Genomic DNA, 17,567 nt, shown 5'->3' with positions numbered 1-17,567 from the left:
AAGGTCCGGAACATTGTTTAAATCAGCGGTTCTCAATCTTTTTGAGTCATGTACCACCAAATACTTTTTATTATTTTTGGTACCACCTAACTGAAATACCTATCTAGCTAGGTGATCTAATTAACTATAATAGTGGTGCTTATTTTAGCTGTTTTGCGTTTTGTGTACCACCTCAAATAATGAAATGTACCACCAGTGGTACATGTACCACAGATTGAGAACCGCTGGTTTAAATAATCAAAATGTCAAAAAATGAAGGAAAAAGTCGATTTTTTCTTGGTTTTTTGATTATAACTTTAAAAGTATTCATTTTCGAGAAAAGTTGCATTGACATAAAAGTTGCGTAATTAAATTTCCTACAATATATGATTAACTGAAAATTTTAAGAATTGTCACCCTTGTTGCCAAATAGCAATATTTTCGAAAAAAAAAAACATAAAATACAAGTATTCGCATTTTACGTTTTTCAACCATTTATGCTACACATAGGACCTTCATATTTCACCAAGAAAAATATTATGATATGATAAAACAATACTGTATATTTCATTAAGATCGGTTTAATAGATTTTGCAAAATAAATTTTGCAATCCAGCTTTCGCAAAAAAAAATCATTTTTTCAAAATGTTGCAGCACTGAAAATAAAGCAGACAGCAAGTTGAATTTTTTTTGCATATAAAAGAATACTGTTCCTTTCATTTTCAGTTCGCAAAATTAAAATCGGTTAACTACCACGGCGTCAGGATTTTTTTAAATAAACATTAATTTTTGGTGCTACGCGCAGGACAGCGGATACGTTCGCTCTGATTGGGCATTCCAATGACCTTTGATAATGATTGATAAATTTTAATTTTTAGTACATTTCGAAATAAATAAATTTGTTTATTGCAAAATAAAAACACATACTCTATCCTTTGAAATAACACTTTGAAATAACAATAATCAAATTAGTTTGATTTTTGTGGAATTAAAATATGAACATACAACAAAATATAGAGTAAGAAAATAATATATGAGATAAAGATTGGAAGAAATTTTGGTGGAAATCAACTTGTGTGAATCGAACACTGCTGTCCTGCGCGTAGCACCAAAAAATAATGTTTATTTAAAAAAATTCCTGACGCGCCGTGGTAGTTAACCGATTTTAATTTTGCAAATTGCAAATGCAAGGTACCTACTCTTCTATTTGTGAAAAAAAATTTAACTTGCTATCTGCTTTATCTTCAGTTCTGCAACATTTTGAAACAATGATTTTTTTTGCCTAAGCTGGATTGAAAAATTTATTTTGCAAAATCTATTGAACCGATCTTAACTAAATTTATATTATTGTTTTATCATATCATAAAGTTTTTCTGGGTGAAATATGAAGGTCCTAAGTTTAGCAGAAATGGTTGAAAAACGTAAAATGCAAATACTTGTTTTTTTTGTTTTTCAGAAATTATTGCTATTTTGCAACAAGGGTAACAATTTTAAAAATTTTTAACCAATTTTATATTGTAGGAAATTTAATTACACAACTTTTATTTTAGTGCTACTTTTCTCGGAAGTGAATACTTTTAAAGTTATAATCAAAAAACGAAGAAAAAAATCGAATTTTTCCTTAATTTTTTGACATTTTGATTATTTAAACAATGTTCCGGACCTTTTTGACTGGGAGGATAACTCAATTATTATTATAACGTGTGATCCAAAATTATTGTCATCATAGGTGACTCTGAACAACAGAGATAGCTATACAGTGCATGTCTATTATTAATTCAGATATACTTTCCAGTTTACGTCAACTTTGACAGATACTTGTCAGTGTACGTACGTCAACTTAAAAAACACCATAGTTGAATATAAAAAGTAGCAGAGGAAGCAAAATTTTAACTTTATAAGAATTAAAAGGTCTTGAGATGGGTATCTTTTCAACGTGTTTTCAATCTTTATTCTTTATTTGGAAAATGAAAGTGATCATAACAACACTGAATATAGCCGCAGTTGGCCCTGACGTCACACTCTTTCAGAATAAAACAAGACATACGTAATTTTTTGCACGGATTGCTTAGATCCCAATAATTGTGGATCGCTCGTTATGAGTAATTTTCAAGTAATTTCTGCAAAAAAATTAGAGTCACCTCTCAACGTCCATCTCAAAACAGATCCGCCCTGGACTATTTTTTGTAAACGGCATTCTTGTAATATCGAACAATAAAACACTGAAAACGTTTGTTTTCTATACTTCCACAAAATTTATTACAACTAAGTGACTACAGCTGTTTCGGCAGAGTGCCTTTCTCAAGTGATATAGTTTACAATGTGTTTGCCTTTTTAAGTCTTTAACTCTAAAAAAGATAGCTTTTTAGAATCTATGGAAATTAATAAATTGAAAAATACAGATATAATTCTGAATGACCAACTCGAGACAAACAGCTCCCCACTCCTCAACCTCTTCAGATAAAGACTTAAAAAGGCAAACACCAACGGCGGATCCAGCAACCTTACAAGGAGGGGGCAATGAAATAAAAATTCTCTCATCACTCGCGTACTCAGGATTCTTTTTCGGTATGGGCTGTTACTTTATTTTTCTTCAGTACCATGTCTTTTCAGAACGTTAGTTACTATCATAGCTATCTTAATTTTATTCACTGCCACCCTAAATCAACCACGAAGTGCTTTTTCGTCCTGGACTGTGTTTGCCTTCTATTTTCACTTACATAATATTTTGTAGCAACCTATAATTGAAGCTTCTCATTACATGTCCAAAATACTCCACTTTTCTCTTCTTGATGCCTTCTATAATCTCAGTAGTCTTGCTGAGACGTTCTAGTATTGTGGAGTTTCGAATCTTCTTTACCCAAGATACTTTTAAAATTCTTCTATAGAACCACATTTCGAAAGCCTCAAGGCGATTTAGGTAAGTAGATCGATTTTATTCACAGTCCAAGACTCGACACCATACAGTAAGACCGAGAACACGTACTTTGGAGAAGGAATTCTGTTTTACGTTTCATTCCGTTATTCAGTTGTGAACAGGAACCAAACTCACTATTTATTTTCAATCGTAATGATCTCTTTCTTAAAAAAGGCACCAGGCGAAGTCTCAAGGAGGGGGCAATTGACCCCATTGACCCCCCTTGGATCCGCGCCTGGCAAACACATTGTAAACTATATCACTTGAGAAAGGCACTCTGCCGAAACAGCTGTAGTCACTTAGTTGTAATAAATTTTGTGGAAGTATAGAAAACAAACGTTTTCAGTGTTTTATTGTTAGATAAAATGAACTTCCATCAAGTAACGGTCGAATCCATCAATTATTCTTGTAATAGGATATTCAGCGCAGGAAAAGCTTTTTTGTTTCGCTGAGTTGCTGATACACAGCCGAACCTCACACACAATTCTGAATAATACAAAAAGCACTTTGACTTTTCACAAAAATTAATCGCTACACCAAACCGTGTAGTTTCCCAAAGATACTTTAATATTTATCAAGAGCAGGACGTCCTCCTACCAACACGGCAACTAACGATGAGACAAAATATCTGATCATTAATAATTTAAACACGTCGACACTGACTTGAATCGAGGACAAGGGTCACTCTCAAAAATGTTCTTAAATGTTTTTTTATTGATACTACAGCGATAAGACCCCTTTCTCGTTTTATTTGTTGGGGGTTTAATGGACGTGGTGACTTTGATGTCTACGAAAACAGACTATAGCTATACTATTAACTTAAAATAAATTTCTTACGAATATATCAATACTCTTCTTTCTCTTTAAAAAAAGATATTCATTAGCAGAATAATACATCTAAGGAAGGTTATGTACTCCATGTTTTGCGTGGTCGGATGTATCCGAGATGAAAATAATAAAATACTAGTTCACAAAAAGGATGTCAAAAAGAGATATAGAAAATACTTTGACAGCTTATTAAATGAAGAATTTAATTAAATGAAGAATTTGACAGACAGCCTCTAGAGTCAACGGAGACAGTAGCAGCAATGGTCACCAAAATAACAAACGAGGAAGTGGCTCAAGCGCTTCAAAAAAATAAAGAAAGGAAAAGCGGTAGGACCAGACGATATTCCTGGGGAGTATGGAGAGCATTGGGAGAGACAGGAACAAGGTGGCTAGCAGGTTTACTTAACAGAATTATGTAAGTTGGACAAATGCCAGACGAATGGAGAAGCAGTATACAAAGCTGTCTACAAAAACAAGGGAGATATACAACAATGTACAAACTACAGGGCTATAAAACTGCTTAGCCACACCATGAAAATATGGGAAAGAGTAATTGATAGACGGATACGTGAAGAGACCGAAATATCCGAGAATCAATTTGGCTTTATGCAGGGTAGATGGATAAGTGGAGTGACAAAAAAGGATAAAATTAAAAATGAGTATATTAGGGGAAGTCTACGGAATACGAAATTGTAGGTTATTTCATTCCCAAGAACCTGGTTTGCAAAAATTTTTCCTACGGCAAAAACTGAATGAGCTATTGACAATTAAAACTTGTAATAACATGCAAAAACCGCCTTTACCAAACCTTTCAAAGTCATTTTTTGCGACTGAGGATTTCAAAAAGATTTAATATTAATAGGCTTATAGACTTTGTAAAAACCTACAAAACTCTTTTTTTACCAAGTTTCTAAGGTAAAAAATAAAAAAGTTGCGGTTAAAAAATCAATATATTTTTTTGAAAAAAAAAGGAGAAATCTAATTGGAAGCATAATAATGTAAGTTAGCGGTGTTTTTAGTCATTGGAATTATTCATTCTTCTTTATTTATGCATTATTAATAGATTCTAGAAGTTTGACTGGCTTAGAATGATTAGTTTTAAAAAAAAACTGGAGTTAAAAGCTAATAACGAACTTTTGTAGTTTGGTAAAAAGTGCCATTTTCTTCAGAATAGAAAGATTAGCATCAGAGATACGAAAAAATGTTTAAATATGAAATTATAGGTTATTTAATTCTCAAGAACTTGGTTTGAAAAAAAATTTTTTACGGCAAAAATTGAGTGAATCGTAAATGATTATATCGAAAAACATTGATTTTCTCGATATAAAACTAACACTTCCATAGCAAATAAATAGAAAACTATTAATTTTATCAAAAAAATGTATAGAACATTTTTTCCTTAGAATGAATGTTTTTATCAACTTTTGTGGTCAAAATATAATAAAAAAATTTAGGCCACCGCTTGTCGGCCTAAAAAATATATTCTGTAAATTACTGCGAATCTATTAATAAATACATACTAAAAATGTACTATTTTCATTGTTTCACAACAATATACAACACGGAATAACTGCTTGGGATGGTTCTTGTAACATAGAACTTATTAAGAGTATGCTAAAAAAGATGAAACTCCATCGAAAAGATCAAATCCTGATACCAGGTCAACGACTAAGAAAAAGCCCGAAAGAAAAGATAAAATACATAAATATTACATATATGCACATTTTTTCTATACCAGCACCATTTGAAAAGAACCGTTAGTTTGATTATAGACTAACAGTTTGTATCCAAATTTGTTTATCGTTTTAAATAATAGTTTCTAATTTTTAAACATGCTGATAAAAATATTTAAATACTGACTAAAGTTGTTATAACAAAAAGGTGTTAATGACTGCACATTTATTATACATACACTCATAAATAACTGTAAAAAAATGAACGTTAAATAGATAATTAATTTTTTTTTAATTTCTCAATTTTTTCGAAACATGTGTAACATCTTAAATAATTGAAATAAGTTATTATTATACATTATTAATAATTATTTTATATATTGATCAGACTTATCCGATATTTATCAATTTATCAGATGTAGCATTATCAAACACAGGAAGACGCTTCCATTCTTAAATTTTCATACTATGTCTTATATGTATTGTTATGATCTGCTTTCTCTTACTTTTATATTAATTAGTATTTATTTAATTAATTATTCAATTGTCATTGTCAGAAAAATCTCAGGGTGCCTTTTTATCATACAAAAAAATAACTAAATTATCTTAGGTTATACTTATCCTTTTTCTTGGTTTCAGTATCTCTTAGTTGATCCTTATCGGGATAAAATAGGAAAAGGAAATAAATAGAAATACCATAAATAAGCATATACAAATATCTTTTATTATCAAAAGCAATACTCTGAAAATTTATCAATTAAATCCTGTGGGCATAACTGTCCCAATGAAACTTTTACTACATAAATTAATTTTAATTCAACAAAGTTTTATCGGTTTGTTCTTGATAACATTGATAAAACAAGCTAAACAAACAAATTTAGGTATTCGCAAAACTACTTATGCTTCCTATTAAATTTTTGAAATATTGGAATCTTAGTTCATATGCTTTTACTCAAAAAAATTAACTTCTGAACATAAAGAAAATCTATCACATAAATTATTGGCTGACCTTTTGATTCACACACAATGATGTCTCCTCTTGACCCAAACAGCTCTTTATTGTTGATTATGTTAGGCTACCCATCAAAGCCCTCTCCGTTCTCAGCATCAATCCAGCAGCATATCAGCAACTAATTCTCCAAAACACGAGCCAGGCCTCTTTTAACCAGTACTCGTGACAAAAACTCCAAAATTCTCTCCTCTCTTTCTCACACTAATATTCTCTCCCTTGGACTTTACAGACTCAAAGAGGTATTTCTTCTCAATTTAATCTGTCTCTCGTTCCACTTTTCAGCTACACTCTTCACTATCTAACAACCACTGGTACTTGCTTCTGAACTATTCACGAAAACTTTGACTGCTCTTCTCCGATGCCGGTCACATAATAATCTCCTTTTTCAAACTATCTGAACATTCAACTTTCTGTAATCCCCATTCCAAATTGCTAAACCAATCAGAAACATTTTTCTCTCCCCATTCCTCTTTTTTCCTTCGAAAAACCCATGCATCCTTCCAAACAAATACTTCTACTCAGGATGATTACTTTTCGGGAATTCTACAAATTTACTTGGGGCTTAAACAAAGAGCCTTAAAATTCCAACTTTCTCTACATTAATTTTCTAAATATAATAATTACCTGTGGCTTTTGGCCTCTCCCGTAACAAAGCAACCGTTTTAAAATTATAATCCCGAAATAAATTGTCTATTCACATTACTTTATTTACTAATGTCTTTAATTCTTCAGGGATAAACTCATTAAGGATAAACTCACTGCTTCAAAACCAACTTATAATAAATAGTTACAAATCAATATACAGGGTGTATCAAATTTATGTGCCCGCGTTATATTAAAAAAAATAAAAATTTTATTCTATCTTTGATTGACAAAATGATACACAATAGTATGTATGTAGATATTGCGAGATAGTTTTACCTTTTTCTCAGTATTATCATAAAAAAATCATCTCGATATCTGTGTTACCAAATATTATACACATTTTAAAAACAAGATTTTATGGGCATTAAAACAAATGAAAACAAAGAAAACAATACCTATATAAACTTTTTGACATTTAAGACACCTAAAGCCTAAGAAAACATATCCTCAATAATCTTTAATAAGTTTCGTCTCTCAAAAACTTTTAATAAGGAATGTTGTATGTTTCAGTGGCGGCTCGTGATTTTTACAATAGGGGAGGCTATACCTAACTGTAAAATATCTAGACAAATTTGCACTAGCAAAAAAATGCGCCAAAAAATGTAATTTAAGGCCCCATCTTTTGACCATTTTTTATTTACATTTCATAATATCATCCTAATTCATAATTTCATGATATCATCATTTTAAAAATAGTTAGTCTAATAGTAAAAGTTTAATACCAAAGTTTGTGTCGTTTATTTGTTAACAATTCCATCTATTTGTAAATAGATACCTATGCATATCAAAATAAATACAGATTTGAAGTCTTGCAGTCCATACATAATGAAGCTTCAAATTTTTAAGATACTCAACTGAATTTTTTTAATTCTAAACGCGGCCTACTGCGAATTCAAAAACACGATAAATTACCGATATTTTGCTTTGAGTTAGAGATATCGGAAAAAGTTATTTGAGCAAGTTGTTCCAAATATTATTATAACCCCACATACCAAATTTCATAACAAAATTCGCACTTTTAGATTTTTCATTATATTTAGTCAGGACCCTAAAATTCGTTGTCCTGAGACGCACCCAACCACCCAACGGAGCTGAGAAGCTACACTGCCTCCCTTGGTATATCTCCGGGCAACGTGTGATGGCGCCGTAGATGCCACTGTTAGGAGACCGGGTCTCCTTAAACGCCTGCTGCGCTGCACGGAGCATTAGCAACTCGGGATAACCCAGGGTCCTGCCTACAATAATATGTAATAAAACTGAGACGCGATCATGCGTTCTAATGCTAATGCTCCGTACGTATGGATAATTAGTGATAATATGGAATTTACACGTTGTATAATAGTGAGAGTAATTGTTGTTTTCGCGATTCATGATAAACAAAACAGTATAGAGTGTGTAAAAAATTTATGGGGAGGCTGAGCCTCCCTTGCCTCCTCTGACGAGCCGCCACTGGTATGTTTTATTTTGTGGATTAGTTTTACTAATTGTTTGGGCAGATCTGATTCTCCGGATTATGTACTCTCCTGATGTATCCTACTTTGAATCGAAACCAGATCTCCCTGCCATGTTAACAAATTATTAAAAATAATTTGCAAAAGACGCAACAGTGACATCTATTAAAAGCAAAACGAAATCCAACGAGCAGGAGATCTAAATAAACGAAACAAAATCAAAAAAGAAATCTCTGAAACATAATTTAATCTTAAACTGCCTTTCTTTACCTTCTTTTTTTTGCTTGAAAAATGTCTTTGGCAGAGCCAATTGGCCAGACTTGTTTGTGATTGATTGCAGATTCATAGTCATAAATTTCTTATTTCATAACGTAAGTACTACAATATTATTTTTTTGATACAACATATTATATTATATTTTTTTATTATATATTTTAATTTGTGGTAATTACTTTTTTTTCTTCTATTTTTTTGTTATTTTTTTACTTGTTTTTTCTTTACCTTCTTTTACTCACAAAATGCGTACTAGGAATCAAATTCGTTGGATTTTTACCTAGATAAATTGGCCTGTCGTGGAATGCATATTATAGATTCCCCACGTCTATCCGTTTATCGTCCGTTTGCTTTGTAAATTGAAGAAAACCCGGATTTAGGTTTTGACCAGAATTTTTTTTCCAATGTAAGAAATCTTTAGATCGTCGGCTCTTGTGATTTCGTTTTTCTTCTATTTTTTTAATCTCCTTAATGCTTCAATTGCCTCTTCTTAATCTTTACTACTTCATTTTTCGTTACTCTTCTGCTGTTAGTGGTTAATTATCGTAACCATCATATAGCGATCGAAAGTAGTCTGCTTTTTATAGTTCCATCGCTTTTCTGTGTCTTCTGATAATTCTCAATATATCTCTTTGTGTTTTATAGAAGTAGTGTCCCATCTATTTTGAAGTTTTACCAGTGTTTCATTTCTGATTCGTTTAAAGTGGTTGTATATTTGTTGTGTTTGTTGTGTTCTGTATTGTAAAATGGCTTTCTTCTCAACTTCACATTTTATCTTCTCTTCCTCTCTAAATTATGGGGTTTTGATATTCGTTAGTGTTCTTTAGTTTTCTCTCTCCAAGTGTTTCTGTTGCTGCGTTAATTAAGCCATTTTTGTATTTTCCCAGCTTTCCTCGATGTTTTCGTTTTATAATATTTCATTCCCAGCAATCTTCTTTGATATTATTTTTTTGTCTATCTACTTATTTTTATTACTTATTTTATCTACTTTAAAATGTATAATATATCTCTGAATTGTCAATATTAATGAGGCAAATACCTTGCTTAATTTGTAGTTTAAAAACGATTTCCGAAATAGAGAGCGAAATCTCAAAATTAACTCATTTTAAAGAAAAATTGTGGTTTATTCCCAATACAAATCTACTAATATGTAAATTAGAGCTGAAGAATCAGATAATAGAACAAGTGATGGAGTTTAAATATCAAGGCAACACACGATCTAGCTGCGGAAAGCTCGAATCAGAAGTGGAAGATAAAGTGAATACAGCAAACAGAGACGCAGGTTGCCTGAATGAAATAATATGGGGAAATTATGAAATAAAAATATCGGAAAAGAAATGAAAGGCATAATTTAAACAACAGTCAGCAGATCTGACCCACAGAGACACAAAAATAATGCTAGAAACCGTGGAGATGAAAACCCTTCGAAAAATCGATAGTAAGACAGTATATGACAGAGCTAGAAGTACCTACAGATATCCGACGGAGATGCTAGGTGGAGAACATTACTAACTGGGTAAGAAACAGAAGAGTAGAATGGAATAACCACATAAGCCGAATGACAACAAATGGGACAAGTAAGGTTGGCCAGAGACGGTTCCCCAATACGAAGATGATCAGTGGGAAGACTACGAAAACGATGGGACAACTTACTGAAGGCAAATTGAAAAAAAAAACAGAATGAGTCATATCTACACAAAAAGAAGAAGAAGAAGATTCCCAATAAAAATAGTAAATTGTATTAAAATGCCAGAAGAAAGTAGTTTCAGAACAATACGTGGATATAACTGTTTATTTCGCTGTAAGTGAATTTTCCGGAAAAACACGTGTGACAGTTTGGTGAAAATGACCGATAAATGTTTCGACAAAAGTCGATAAGTATGTCACATTAAAAGCTAGAAAAAAATCCCCACCGTATGATCGATAGTCGAATCTAAATTATTAAAGACACTTGGTTGGTCACGTGATGATTTGAATGTTTGTATGGAATGGAAAGGTATTTTTACCAGATGCCGCAGACAGTGTTTTGTTATTAGTAGACAATTGAAGTGTGCTTCATCATGAATATTCCCATCGCAGGTTTGAATCATACGTTATTCATTAGTTTTTTTTAAATATTTTTGAAAAAAAAGTACAGTGAACAAATCTTGACAGATTTTCGGAAAATTGCGCAGTGTTTGAAATTGTTTTTTATTTAAAATTTTATTTTTTGATACGGTAACAGGTATTGTTGTAAATCTTATAGCTTCTTTGGGATAACTGGCTTTTCAAATATTTTTTGGGAATCAATTAAGTTATGACGAAAAATTTTGATTATTTAGCTTTTTGATTTTTGAATTTGATTTTTGGTTTTTTTTTATTTCGAAATATATGTCTCGACTCAGTATTGCCAACCGAATTTCTCTAGATTATCCGATGATAAAGAAGCTCGAAAAAGATCCGATTTGTCACAAAAAGATCCGCCAGTGGCCGATCCAGGAATTTTTGGGGGGAAGGGCATGGATCTCCAGGGTGATTTAATTAAATGAAGTAAAGAAACACAGACTTACTCACAATCATTTAATTTACTTCGACGTAATTTACTGTCGAAGTAAATTAAATGATTGTGAGTAAGTCTGTGTTTCTTTACTTCATTTAAAATGAACTCACATATGCAACCCATTCAACATGTGATTTAATTACTTTTCTCTAATGCAAGGTATTCTTACCACCCCTAGGATAAGTGGGTTTTCAATTATTTTTTGTATTTAAAATTATTCTGTAATTAAAATCAATGTTGCCAATGTTATTCCTTTATCTGACTACTTATTACAGAATAATTTTTAATATACTGGATTTTCTGTTTTACCGTTTACTTTTAAAAATTTTCGTTTATAGATTGAAATTTCGTAGCCTAGCTGATTAATTCATGTATTTACCTACTATTATTGTTTGATATTTAATTTTATTCATTTTTATTTGATTTAAGTAATTAATTTTTATTTGATTCTATTTCATTTTGTTTAATTTTATTTTATTTAATTTTATTTTATTTTATTTAATTTTAGTAAATTTTCGTTAATTTTATTCAGATTTATTTAATTTTAATTAAATTGAATCAACACTTATATGGTTAAAACTACCCCGAACCCAGTCAATAATGGAAAAATCTGAATCTACATAAGTATCTACATAATTTTACCTTAAAAATGTGTCACACTTTATTTTTTCGAAAAACGAAACAATTAACATTAATGGTAATTGTTCAAAAACATATCAAAAAGTTCTACTCCAAAAGTGGGTGCTTAATTTTTTATTAAACAAATTAACTGCGAAATTAGTTGTCTTTTTAAATACCTATGAAAATATGAATTTTTATATAAAACTGACTTGACCACTGAAAAATTCAGAAAAATTTACATAAAAACGTTATATACATATTTTTTAACCCCCTCTGTGGCTCAGTGGTAAGAGCGCCTACCTTTGGATCGAATGGTCCGAATGGTCGTGAGTTCGAATCTCACCAGGGTAGAGAATTTTTCGTTTATTATAAATTAATGGATGAAAATACATATTTGGGATCGGTACTCATGCAACTCAATGCAACATCAGATTTTAAATTTTATCAATTTTATACGAGGTAAATCAAAAAATATGAATTTTGCTCAAGAGTAAAGTATTTTTATATTTCATAATATCGAAAATTGTTATAATGTTATAAAATGTTGTTCTAAATTAAAAACTATGTTTTAATATTCAATTAGGTATATCATTCTATTTGAAATATTGAGAACTATAAAAGTACCTACTTTACTCTTGAGCGAAATTCATATTTTTCAACATACCTATGTACCTCATATAAAATTGATAAAAGTCTATATTTTATTATTGCATCTTAGATTTTATACCATGCAGAGCTTTTTATAAAGAATAACTTTTTTTCGTAAAATTGACAATAAAAATGTTGTTCTGAAGCTATTTCCTTGTGGTAGAAACGTTAATAAATTCATTTTTTAGTGAAATTGTGGCTTATTTCCCATAGAAAATACTTAATGACAATAAAAAATTCACATATGGTTCCAAGTTACGCAGACACACTGTATAAGAGCTCAATTTTTTTTTTAATTTATCCAATTGTTATGTTAGAATTGGATTCAGCCTAAGTGCCTAAGTGGAAACATTTGTGCATTCAAATAATTCGCACAGGTCCCTTTTGTCCCCTCTTATCTGTCCCTACTTAGATGTCTTTCGATTATTTAATTTTTGAATTTAATTTTCCGTTTTTAAAATATAATTTTTAATTTAAATAATGCTTTAATAACAACATAATATTAATGTTAAATAATTTTAGATATTTTAGAAATTGTTCTGTATAAATTTTTGTCGTATTTATAAAAAATTGCATGTTTTTCAATCCATTCAGAAAACAACAAATATTTATTACTACCTGTTAATGGTAGTGTATTTAATATAATAATTAACAACTAAAAGTACAATTCTATTGCAACTTAAACTCATCAAAATTTGTTTTTTCAAAATGAGTAGGTACACACATATTACTATTTTAATTCCATAATAATAATTAAAAGTCAAATAATTAGTATGTATTTTCTTTCCTAGTTCTATACTATAGTTGGCCACATAACTTAACCCATTAACGCCCAATTTATTTTATTTTTGAAATTTAAAAATTTTACTTGTACATAAATATCAGTAATATTATTTTTAATGTGGAAATGCTCATGAAATTGTTTTTTTTTTTAATTTCAAAATTTTATTTTGTTTAAAATTGTTTTACTCAACTAAAAAAGCTTATTAAAATTTATACACAATATTACAATATATTTTCCACAATATGTTTTTTTTATTTATTTATTTATTTCTACGGTAGAACCATTTACAAAATACAAAAACAAAAAAAATAGAATAAGTAAGATCATGTATAAAAAACAATGAATATAAGACAATTAACCAATAAAATTTGTAAAATAACACAGTACATATATCAAATCACAGTTAGAAAATGAAAAATATCACATATTTAACTCATTAAATTCTCTAGTTGTCTCTTGAAGTCATTAATGCCTAGACAGAATGGATCAAGTTTCATGTCATTGCAAAAACTGAGCATTCTCGACAAGGGAAAATGACGAGAATACTCAGTTCTATGAAAAGGAATATGAAAGAGTGCAGTGTGACGAGTTCTATGAATTGTATTGAAGTACACATTATCCAACAACGAGGGACAATTAATATCATTGTTTAGAAGTTTAAATAAAAACAACATATCAGCTCTCAACCTGCGGTTCTTCAGTGTAGCAATGTTAAATTGAGACATTATTCCAGAATAATCTATGACAAAATTTTCAGTATTTCTTATATTAGTATGTGCTTTATAAGCCAAAGATCTTAGAAACTTCCGCTGAACGCTCTCCAATCCATCAATGTAGACTTGATGAAATGGAGACCAAACAACAGAGCAGTATTCAAGTCCTGAGCGCACTAGAGAGCAGTACAGTAATTTGAATACAGTAGGTGAGAGATCATGACTGTTGCGATAAATAAACCCAAGATTGCGAAATCCTGTTTCCTTAATTTTAAGATAATGGCTTCTAAATGTCAATGCACAATCCAATAATACACCCAAATCTTTAATCTCAGTAACTGAATTCAAGAGTACATCATTAAGAACATATCTATTAGCTGTTAGATTATTTATACGACCAAATGAAATACAAGAACATTTAGTCGGGTTTAGGCTTAAACCATTTTGTTTCGACCATAAACATATATTATTAACATCATCTTGCAGGAGATCTTTATCTGATATATCCTGTATGTAACGAAATAACTTAAGATCATCAGCAAATAGTAGAAAGTGTGAGTTTTTGATAGCCTTACCAATATCGTTAACGAACAAGTTAAAGAGCAAGGGACCACAATGAGACCCTTGTGGGACACCAGAACAACAATGGAATTCTTTAGAAACATAATTGTTGATACGAACTTGTTGTGTACGACCCATCAAAAAGTTTTTAATCCAATTAACAATGGGTTCACCAAAGCCAGATGCACGAAGTTTATGTTGATGTTTTCGATCTTGTTGTGTACGACCCATCAAAAAGTTTTTAATCCAATTAACAATGGGTTCACCAAAGCCAGATGCATGAAGTTTATGTTGATGTTTTCGATCTTCCTACTATACTTCTTGCAGTAGGAAGGTATTTTTCTTTTATCAATAAGCTTGTGTATATAGTTTCAGTATATAGTGTATATAGTTTCAGTTTTTCTACAATGACTGAATATACACAGTTTTTGTTTGATTTAGTTCGCCCGTTAAATAATTCAGAAAACCATGTTCTAAAATCCACTGGTTGTTGTTTATATCTTCAACAGGATTTTATTTAATCTCAAATCTCTTTTCTCAGTTCAAAAAATCATTTTTGACAATCGTCTTGACTGAACCATCTCACTTCACGGTATTAAACCACTTCGCCATAGTCAGATTCCAGGAACTTTTGGAACAGACGGTGTGTGAGCCCATTGTTCCTTATAAAATTGACAATAGATAATATGATGTTATAAAGATAAAACGTTGACGCATCTATCTGTTTGGTATGACTCTCCCTACAACACCTTTGTTTGGCCAGCTCATCTTCCCACCTCAAGCTTAGAGGTGATAGCTACAAGGTTTCATATAACGCAATAAACCGTCTCCTGCAGAAGTACTCTTCAAAGTGCACATTTATCAAAGGCTTCTTGATCTTGGCTCCTCTTCTGTCAAATGAAACGCGTTTGGTATTTGAGTTCATTCACGAATGTTATAGCCAAGAAACCTGTTTTCTACACCTCCCTGTAACATTCCATATTAATTTCCTTCAATATCTATCCCAGATTTTTCCGGTGTTTAACAGTCTTTAGTAAATATCTATCTTAAAGCTAATGGGAAAGCATAACAGCTTAATGCTAAAGGAAAATTTGTTACAGGTCTTAATTTCAAGAAATCAAACATACGGATATGGATCCATCAACGGAACATGGCAAACCTTCAACAAGTCGTCTGGGAGGGACACGGAGGTATGTTGCTGGTCGAACACAGCAACAACACCAAGATAAAGAAGTTTTTGGAGACTGTACCCCATATTATGGTAAGTTTCTTATCTTTATATACACAGAAGATTTTCTATCTTTTCTCATCATTAGGATTTTATCAATACGTTATCTAGTCAATATTAATCTATTTAGACAACGAGAAATCTAAAGACAAGGAGCTCTATAGATCTCTTACGCCACAAACCAAAATTATGGTCACAACCTTAATCCGAGCCTTCTACAATTTGCAAGGCAAACAGAGCGATAAATGAATAGACATGGAGAAATCTACAATGTGCATTCCCCCATGTCTATTCATTTATCGGTCCATTTGCTTGCAAATTGTAGAAAGCTAGAGTTTGTAGGTTGTTACCAGAATTTTGACCAATATACAATAACAATTTAAATTAATTGACACAAAAAGAATAATGTATGTAATTTATTTAATTCAAACCTTCTACTGCTATCACAAAACAGAAAAAAATATTTTTTGATAAATAAACATTGCTTTTCACTTAATTTTAATGTTTAAGCTGCCACTCATCTGCCTCTTGGTAGGTTGAATATTGAATTTAAGCGAAAAACAATATTATTTATTTATCAAAGAAACATTTTTCTCTGTTTTCTGTCAGTAGTACAATGTATTTTACTTAAATAAATTGCATACATTCTTCTTTTTGTGTCAATTAATTTATATTAAAATAATTTTTCTTGGACACCCTGTATAAATAATTATGTCAACGTTAATATTACTGAATGGAGAATTGAGAATTGAATAACCTTTCAAATGAGGTAGCGTATGACCCCTATTCCCTATTTAGAAGTAGGAGTGGGGGAAATGGAAGGGAGAGGGTTGACAAATGACAGATGTATGTTCCGTAAAAATGTGTCCACCCTAGATAAAAAATCGACCTCTTTCGTCATTTCCTTAAAATCTAATAAATACTGCCAAATATCGAGGTGGACTCTTTTCTTTGGCCCACTCTGTAGAATACCAATACACAACGTAAAGAAGCAGTTAAAGAAAAACATAGAGACATGTACGAGCAAAAAAGAAAGGAAAGTAACAAAATAATAATACAACATAAGAGAAAATTCATGGAAAGTCAGTTGGACGAAGTTGAGGCGGAAAGTAAGACTCAGAAAACCAAGAAATTCTACACAAAAATTAGAGAACAGAATAGAGGGCTCAAACCAAAAGTAAGCAGAGTTAAAAATAAACAAGGGCAAATAGTTACACAAGATCAACCATATATGAAAGTCTGGATGGAACACGTCAAGGAGTTACTGGCAGAAAATCAAACAGAAGAGATAAGGAAAATAATGGAACGAATGAGCCAACACTCGAAGAAGTAATTGAAATAATTAAAAATAACAAAAATGGAAGAGTACGCGGGAAAGATAACATAAACAGCGAACTCAAAATACTAGGAGGGAAACCGTTGCATAAAGAACTGATAGTAAGCATCTGGACAGAAGAAAAAATGCCAAAGAATGGCAAGCAGGGCAAATCATAGCAATACATAAAAAAGGAAACCAACAAGAATGTCAAAATTACAGGGGCGTAACATTACTGAGTACAGTATATAGGTGTTGTCAACCATAATAAAAAGAAGATTGCAGGAAGCAACGGACAATAAGATCGGCCAACATCAATGTGGATTCAGGAAAGGAAAATCCACAATAGATGCGATATACGTACTAAAGCAAATAATGGA

General features: G+C 31.1%; 1 protein-coding gene across 1 annotated transcript in view; it reads left to right on the top strand.

The window, feature by feature from the left end:
- The window catches only part of LOC114344467 (uncharacterized), a 185,904-nt gene that overhangs the window by 126,264 nt on the left and 42,073 nt on the right, over window positions 1–17,567 (top strand). Inside the window, exon 6 of the mRNA XM_050649527.1 lies at window positions 15,745–15,905. Within this exon, the coding sequence (XP_050505484.1) occupies window positions 15,745–15,905 (161 nt within the window). The remainder of the gene's footprint in view (window positions 1–15,744; window positions 15,906–17,567) is intronic.

The sequence above is a fragment of the Diabrotica virgifera genome, chromosome 4 (genome assembly GCF_917563875.1).
Source record: "Diabrotica virgifera virgifera chromosome 4, PGI_DIABVI_V3a".
Taxonomy (NCBI): Eukaryota; Metazoa; Arthropoda; class Insecta; order Coleoptera; family Chrysomelidae; genus Diabrotica; species Diabrotica virgifera.
The sequence above is the reverse complement of the archived record's forward strand: the minus strand, read 5'-3'. Positions and strand labels throughout refer to the sequence as shown.